The sequence below is a fragment of the Brachypodium distachyon genome, chromosome 2 (genome assembly GCF_000005505.3).
Source record: "Brachypodium distachyon strain Bd21 chromosome 2, Brachypodium_distachyon_v3.0, whole genome shotgun sequence".
Taxonomy (NCBI): Eukaryota; Viridiplantae; Streptophyta; class Magnoliopsida; order Poales; family Poaceae; genus Brachypodium; species Brachypodium distachyon.
Window position 1 is genome coordinate 7,599,771 of NC_016132.3, and position 8,586 is coordinate 7,608,356.

The following is an 8,586-nucleotide window of genomic DNA, read 5'->3' on the forward strand; positions in this document are numbered from 1 at the left end:
CTGTGTACGGTTTTCCATTAAATGTGGTTCAACGACACAACTGACCCAAAAACTGCGGTTTTGTGAAATTTACTACCCCTCCGTCCCATATTAAGTTACGAAATATTACATACATGTAGACGCGTTTTGGGTATAGATAAATTCATATTTGTGCAAATTTGATACACTTGATGTGTGACGGATGACGGTGGGAGTATTCTTTTTTAACTCAAGGGCACCTTTATTTTATTATTTTTTTACACCCGGTCAACCTTTGAGTTATTTTTTTCCACACCGAGTGAACTGTTGAGTTACTCGTACGCGATCCCTTGTATCTTCCACCGTGATTCGTGAAATCAAATTGCTTTTTATGCTCCTGGTCACCAAGGTTGGTGGACGATTTCAGAAGAAGAAGAAAATTGCGTGACCCCGTATAAGATCGTAGTATATCCGTATTCCACGAGGGATCCTTTTGAAAAGTACTGGTCCTGGTCCATGACGCGTAAACAAGGGTAGTACACTAAACCTTTCGCGTCCAAATGTCATGCATTGACTCCGCGTAAGGTGAAAAAAACGACAGCCCAACCACGGTCTGCTGGTACCAACGAATGGATAATTTCATCTAAAAAAATGAATGATTTTAAAGCGTACAGAGAGTAAGCAGCCAAGCACCACTTTCATCAGCCCAGTTGAATTGATCTCTTCCTCTACGAGACAGACAAGAGTCATTTGCGCTCAAGTTAAAGAAATAACACTTCAGTAAATTCAGAGCGCTGATTGGTGATGGGCCAACCAAAAAACATTGAGGCGACAAAAAGGAGAAAAAGTAAATGTGCAGAAAAGACAGCTCAACTCGAGAGACATTGATGTTTCTTTTCAGAAAAGGGCTCCAGGAATCGGCATGCCAATCCCACAGAATTTCGTAGTACATCACAACCAATAAAAGGAAAAATTTATACTAGTACTCCACATTTCTTCACCAAAGGGATTACGCCATGGGCCGGAATGGTGCAGCAGTTAAAACTTAAAACTGAGGCAAACATCAATCAAACGTCTGCACAAAGTCAGAGACACCAAAATGCACGCAGAACAAAAGTTACACAAACCTTAACCAACCTTGCTACTTTTCACCCAAAAAGAGAGAAATTCCACAACAAACCGGTTGGTTAATTTACCACTTCAAATCGATTCACCGCTCCAGAGCAAGCACGACCGATCAAGACATCTTGCAGAAGCGATTGATCTTAATTCTGGCAATTACACACTGCAGCACCAGTAGAACTACATTGCGGGTGATTATCAGAAGATCGAGACGGAAGGAACTAGCTAGCCCCTGCACTGGGTGATGGCGCTGCAGCCGCGGGAGTAAGGGTTGGCCTCGGCGCCGGGCTGGCAGTTGTAGTAGGACGCCCCGCGCTGGGAGCACGGCACGCTGTCCCGCTTCAGCGCGTCGTAGCCGATGTACCCGGACCCGTCCTGCAGCACCCGCCGCTTCCCCGCCATGGCCGCGACCTCTTCCTCGCCCTCGCCGTCCACGCCGAAGAACTCCATGCACTCCCCCACCGTGCCCCGGCACGTCCGCCCGCCCCGCCGCAATACCACCGCCGCCGCCACGCCGCCGCCGCTGCCCATGGCCGTCGCCGCCGATGACGACGAAGGAGCGAGCGCCGCCAAGAGGGCCGCGGCCAGGAAGAGGATCGCTGCTAGCAGCTTTGCCATGGTTGCGTCGGCTGAGGCAGCCTGGGGAGAAGCGCGCTGTGGGTAGTTTTGGCTGTGGGCAAAAGAGGAAGGAAGGAGCCAAGAAGCGTTGGTGGTTTGTGTGTGGAGAGAGGTGTGGGGGTTAATTATATGGCAGCAGCAGCCGGCGGGACGGCTGCAGTGGGCAGTAGGTGAGAAAGGGAGAGAGGTGGCGCGTCGGCGTCGGTGTAGCACTGTTGGCGCAACAGCGACCGTTGGTTAGTCTGGATCAAGATCAAGATCAAGATCGGGATATCTCTTGGCTCGATTTTGCGGTCGTGATATATAGTGTAGCAGTAACGTCTCGAGCACGCACGCACGTACTGTAGTAACGTACGCAGCAGCGGCTTTGGAGTTTGGATGCTTCGATCGCGGGGCAGCCTGGGTTCGTGCGTGCGTGCGCGCGCATTGGATCACGAGCCGATGGATGGATGGATGGATGGATGGATGGATCGGATGGATGGGAAAAGAAGGAGAATTGTCCCGTCTCTCTATGCTCTCTCGTCGCGACGAGAGCCGCCCGCGCCAGCTAGCCTTTGCCGGCATGGTAATTTGTGTGGACGTGCACGCGCGTGCGTCGCGTGACCCCTCAAACATTTGTGCCGTACGTCATTTTGATCGATAGATCTCTCCGGTGCACGCGTGAAACGTATGCTTTTAGGTGCTAGAGACCAAACCTTTGGTGCGGTTGTCCGATGCGCCATCCGAGATGACATGAGGATAAAACGGAGGAATGCAATGTATATGAACTGAAAGAGAAGAAGGGCTGCGTTGGCCGCCGACGGGAAACACCTCATGCAAGTGGTATGGTGCAAAAAAAAGAACGGATTTTAAAAAACAAAAATCTCTGCATAAACATTCCCTCTTGAGTTTTAGAGAGCAAATGTATGGTTGCTGTCAAATACATGTGCTTGGCGATTGAGAGAGAGATGTGGTGAGGAGAGAGGAAGAGATGCAGGAGAGTACAGTACAAAAGAAGGACTGACCAGTGACAACCAATGGCGGCAGGCAGTGGCGGAGCCAGAAACCGAACAAGAAGGGTGCTAAGATGGGTCTAATAACGCTATACTTGCTATACTAAGTAGGTTTTTCATATTTATAAGCTAGATAATTAATAGTTTCCTTACAAACATGCTTGCTAGGCCGGTCCTGCGTCTCCGCCCCTGAATGGCAGCCGGTGTGAGTATTGGATCATGAGCCGGGCTAGATACTCTTTCGTCGTGACGGAGATGCGTGCGCCAGCTAGCCCTGCCGGCGTGTGGTAATTTGTGCACGTGTGCGTGGCACGTTATCTTCCGATTCAATGGATCTCCGGCACGGCTGAATGGCTGATGCATGCGTTAGCGTGACACAAATTATTCGCTATTTCAGGATTAGTTATCTGCTACGAAAGTTTCCGGTTTCAGATGTTAGTCAGGCTTTTTGTGCGGGAAACTGTTAATGTTAAGGTTGTACCCTATATATACATGTTACTCCTGCTGTACATCAAACCTAGTACGAGTCCAGCGCCCGTATTAATCATTAACCCGTGACGGGACGTGTCAGATGGACACATCTAAGCTGTAGCTAAAAAACAACTTTATGCCTAGCTTCGATGGATCAATGCTACTGTACCATGGACAGCGCATAGGCGCGACACGGTCTTCTGCTACGTACCTATCGAGGCCTCTTTAGACTGCAAAATTATTTTAAGAACATGTTGTAAGATTTTCGTATGATCAATTTTAGGACTTTTCACCCCTCTATTAGAATTCTTTCGTGGGTTCCTTATTCTCCTAGTTACTTCCTCCTTTCTTTAAATTAATCTGTACTATGTTGTTTTTTTTGACCGAGCCTCCGATCAAGAATTAGTTTATTAATCATATTCCTTCCGTCTCATATCAAGTGACTCAAATTTGTCCAAATATGGATGTATATATATACCCAAAAGTCGTCTAGATACATGTAACTTTCATCACACTTAATATGAGACGGAGGGGGTGTATATTTCAATATTTGTGAAATAGAATTGATATCATCGTATTCATATTTAAAAATACTTGTTTATGGTTATGATTTGTATCACATAGGTCGAGTAATTTTTGATGCGCGGTCAAAGAAAACAATATACATTAATTTAATGAAAGGTACGGATGCATGAATTAGGATTCATGGTTGAAGACACCTCAAGACAGTGCAGCCGGATTAACAGATCGAGACACAACGCTTTGATGATCGTACGTGTCGCAAACAATTAAACAAACATGCAGTTTGCTTAAACCATGCATGTTGCAGATTCAATGCAACAACAGCTATAACCGTCCTTTCGAACTTTAAATTGCACACAGTCTTCTAGCTTGGGCCAAAGGCAATTATCTAGCACGGCGCAAAATTATTGTACGTACGATGTTTCCATCTTAACCAGGGGCCAGGCCAGACACACCATACGTACGTACGTACACACATAACATGGCACGCATGCGTACGCATACACAAATAATACCACGTACAAACGTCGACGCGTATTTGGGAGGACCGGCCGATGGATCGTCCGAATCGTTTGCGTACACGCTGACGAATGAATGGGAGCAATTAATTAACAAAACCGGCCGGCCGGAGCGGTTACACCGGTAGACTAGCTAGACTACTAGCTTGTTCAATGCAATGCATGCTATGGTTGGTAGAATACGTACGTACGTCGCGATCGACCGATGCATGACGTGCGATCGGTCGATCCATCGGCAGGCAGCGGCCGGAGATCGGCATACGGAAAAAATATACACACGCTCGAATGGACGAAGAAGAGCTCTACCAACCAACATCCTCTTCTTATATCAAAAAATTTAATCGGCTCTGTCAGTTGTTCGATCGTCGGCGTCATCGATCGCAGCCGTCCGTCCACTTTAGACAATAATAATCGAGCTGCTTATATATACATAATTGATGGCCCGATCGACCTGCGAGCTGTAGCTATTTGCGCGTCGCTATCTGAGATTCTGAGTAATTAGCTGCTGCATGATGACCTTATCGAGTTGTAGAGCAGCAGGGGGAATCGATCGGTTGTGTCCAAATCATGCTTTTCTTTCCTTTGTAGGGCAAGGGGAAGATGCGCCGGGAAAGATCGATCGAATGGTCGCCTTCGAGGTACCATCAACATATACGTTGGTTGTGTCGGCGCGGCATGCGACGCGGGTGCATTATGCTAAAAATGTTGGAGTATATGGGACTCAGCCCATTGCCCAATTGGAAAAATCAAAGGGTGGCCGGTGGTGTTGTGCGACTTTAGTCCCATCTCGACAATGTACAAAGGTTGAGACTAACATATAAGGGTTTGACTTACCTAGTTGGGATGACAAAGGAAAAAATCTGCTATCTCTACACCACGCGCACGCGCTCGGTTCGCGTTTCCATTACGCATGGACTTAGGACGGAGCGTGCGTGGTTGTGGCTGGGAAATAGCAGATTAATTTTTGTCTCGCGCGTCTTAATCTTGTACACACCCGCGACTGCTTCACGTACTGTTATCTGGATAGACTTCACGTTTGCGTGAAGGTAGGAGAACGGGGCGTAGTTGAGATATGTCAGGGGGCGGTTCCTGGTATATAGGCACGTCGTGCTGCAGGAGGTTCCGGGCAAACACAGCTATAAAAGGGAGATGTCCCTATCGAGAGAACTCGCCCCAAAAACCCCATCTTCTTCTCTGCGCTCGCCATCTTCAAGACTCGCGGATCCTCTCCTTGCCGTGCAGCAGGGCGAGGAAAGCAGTAGTCTTCGGACTGTCCCTGGTGATCGAGGACCTGCACGGGTAGCCGGGCGATCAAGTTTCTGAGAAGTGCTCTGCACGACTGCTACATTCGTCATCAACTCTTCCTCGTCTACGATCGTCGTCATCTTCATCAGCTCGCTGTCTCAACTCTTCGTCCGTTCGAAGTAAGGAAGATCAATCCCTGTGTCTCGTTATTTTTGAGATCGAATATTTGCAGTCCAATATGATGCTTCAGATCTGGTCGGTTTTGTTACTGTTAATCTGTGATCTATTAGTCTTATATTTTAGAACTGCTAGCAGTAATTTCAGGATTATATTTCTGTCATCACGTTTAATGCAATTAGTCGGAATTAAATTAATGCTAGATCTTGCATTATTTACAACAAAAAAAAATTAAAAAAAATTATCAGTTAGTTCAACTAAATTACCCCTTTTGGTTTCACGTCTTCACGATGTCCTGGTCTCCCGGATGCATGTTACTACTGGAGTGCTAGTTATGAAGATTTTTTTTTTGAAACTTAAAACACACTGCTTTATTGAATAGTAATAGGAATTAGATCAGAACTGAGGAGAGATACAATAGAAGGAGGCGGTTCATCAATCCAGGTCTTCGTCTACCCGTCTGGTCAGAATTTGCAGGCCTTGCGAGCTCATGAGCGACGGAGTTAGCTTCTCTCGGACAATGTTGGAATTCGATCTTACTGAAATCAAGAGCCAGCCTCAAACAGTCCTCAAAGACCGCCGCAGCCAGAGTGTTATGAAGATAATTGGCTGATTAGCTTTGGCTTTGCTGGAGGAGGCCTGGAGCAAACGCAGCCCGCCGCGTCCGCGCGCTTGAGTGCTTGGGCTGTGATATCTTTTTTTTAGCGAATGCTTAGACTTTGATAGAGTAAATACTGTAAATTTGATTTCCATCAGTCCAAGGGCCCGTGGCGAATATAGATATGGGCTGAACTTACGAGGAGGTACTTACTGGCCCGCAACGAGGTGAGCGGAGAAGAGGCCCAGTAGCGATGCCCTCAAACTTAATGACAAAGTTGTGGCCTAGATAGCACATTGTCGGCCCATCATTCCTTTTTCCCAACAAATAGAGCAAGCAAACAATACACATGCATATGCTTCGCTCAAAAAAAAAAAAAATACACATGCATATGCGTTCTAGGATACACAGCGCCTATTCTGATCACGCGAGTTCCTAGGTTTTCTGGTCCCACTTAAGCCTGCATCACGTACATGACAGTATTACATGTATCAGCATAACGAAATAGGCAAATCAATGTACATATATATTCATCACATGAAAAATATAAACCTGTTTACATCAGAACAGAGAGATCTTACAGTACGTACACTAGCTCCCACGCAACGGAAACCTATACATACATACCTATGAGTCACACTACCGTACTGATCGATCATCGGTACTCACAATCATATGTGTATGTATGTAATCACTCACTCATGTAATTAACAGCAAGGAAACAAAGCATGTAATCACTCACTCACTCTCTCAACCACACACTAATTAAAGCACAACAAATCAAGCACCCTGAATCCTGATAAGGAGCTAGATCATCACCAATTATAAGGAGCTAGCAAATTGACCCATGCATGAAGAGAGAGAGAGATTATAATGAATCAAGAGTCGACGACGCGGAAGGAGTCCCTGTTCTTGATGACGACGTCGTACATGTGGACGGATGAGAAGTGGTGGAAGTCCCTGGGGAGGGAGATGAGGTCCATGCACCCGCGCTTGTGGAACTGGTAGAGAGCCGGGTCCTCGTAGTAGCGCTCCCACCCCAGCGCCGTCAGCTTCGCCTCCAGCGACGCGTACGACGACACCACCTGCCCGCTCGGCGTGTGCAGCAGCGCCTTCCGCCGCACCGCCGGCAGCTGCTCGCTCCCCGGCCCGTTCTCCACCAGCCGCACCACGCCGTTCTTGAACACCCAAACCCCTGACATCTCTCCGGCCCTCTATCTCTATCTAGCTAGATTGTCCTGAAGGATCAATCGATATATGGCAATGATATGCAAGCAAGCAAGCTAGCTAGCAGCTGTAGATGAGATGGATGGATGGAGCAAGAGACAGAGTTAAGGGGTGTATATATAGAGATGGTGTGGGGTAGGGGTGACATGTATATGGGGGACATAGATTTTGTTATGCGTGTGTGCTACCAAACTACTAGTACAATTAATAGATATGTGTACATATGGACGCGTGCATATATGCATGCGAACGTACTCACAAGAGATCGAACATCTTTACTTTCTAGTGCGGCCTGCGGGGATAATTAGGTTAGGTCAGGAAGATGCTGTAGCTAGCTAGATGAATACGTAGAGAGATGGATGGGGAAAGATTAAAATTGAGTAGTGCGCGCGGGAGAATATATGTGTGCCTAGCTAGCTATTCTGTGCTTGATAAGCTACGTACCATTCCAGCTGGAATATATTTGAGACAAGAAAGAAAATAAGGGTATAAAGAAAGGAGAGACAAAGATGCATGCATATATATTTGTGCATGCAATGCATATCATCTAATAAACAAAAACTTAGAATGAGATCACAAGACTTCACGCGGTCGACACGTCGAAAGAGGGAAACGTTAATTGGTTGGTTAATTGCTAATAATATGTATATCTATGAAATGTTCCTGCATAATCTTGCTAGCTCTTGAGTATTCCCATATGGAAAATAGTGGAAATTAAAGAGAGAATGTGATGTGTTGTGCGAGGAATCCTAGCTACCCACCTTTTTCCTGAAAGGAAAACAAAGAGAGCTAGCTTAGCCTAATTCTATGGGGAATATGATTCACCCGCCATAGTTTCCTACTTTACTCAAACAAAAAGGAATACGCGCGCTATCCACGATCATCTTTTGTAGCGTTATTTTTTCTTGATCAAAGGGAATTTCTGGCTGATCGATCGAACCAACATCACCTTTTTTGTATAGAACAAAATTGATATTCTCGATCATTCTCAAGTATATATTTGGTGTACGGCAGGATGGAATTGATTTATCTACCTTTGCTTGCTATCATAGTACTAATTATTTCCCAATTACTTGACATGCAAGCTCTCAGCAAGCATCTGCTGCGAGCATGCAAAGAGAGATTTGGCTCATCTCAA

General features: G+C 46.3%; 2 protein-coding genes across 2 annotated transcripts; both read right to left on the reverse strand.

The window, feature by feature from the left end:
* Positions 1-832: 832 nt before the first annotated feature.
* On the reverse strand, positions 833-1,842 carry LOC100822841 (rapid alkalinization factor). Its single transcript, XM_003566487.4, has one exon. It carries the CDS (start codon positions 1,696-1,698, stop codon positions 1,306-1,308), a length of 393 nt encoding a protein of 130 aa, XP_003566535.1. The 5' UTR covers positions 1,699-1,842; the 3' UTR covers positions 833-1,305.
* A 4,884-nt stretch (positions 1,843-6,726) lies between these two features.
* Positions 6,727-7,633, reverse strand: LOC100824065 (flowering-promoting factor 1-like protein 1). Its single transcript, XM_003566488.4, has one exon. It carries the CDS (start codon positions 7,421-7,423, stop codon positions 7,100-7,102), a length of 324 nt encoding a protein of 107 aa, XP_003566536.1. The 5' UTR covers positions 7,424-7,633; the 3' UTR covers positions 6,727-7,099.
* Between the last annotated feature and the right edge of the window lie 953 nt (positions 7,634-8,586).

Coding starts and splice junctions, on each gene's coding strand:
- LOC100824065 (XM_003566488.4), bottom strand. CDS start 7,423: ATGTCAGGGGTTTGGGTGTTCAAGAACGGCGTGGTGCGGCTGGTGGAG.
- LOC100822841 (XM_003566487.4), bottom strand. CDS start 1,698: ATGGCAAAGCTGCTAGCAGCGATCCTCTTCCTGGCCGCGGCCCTCTTG.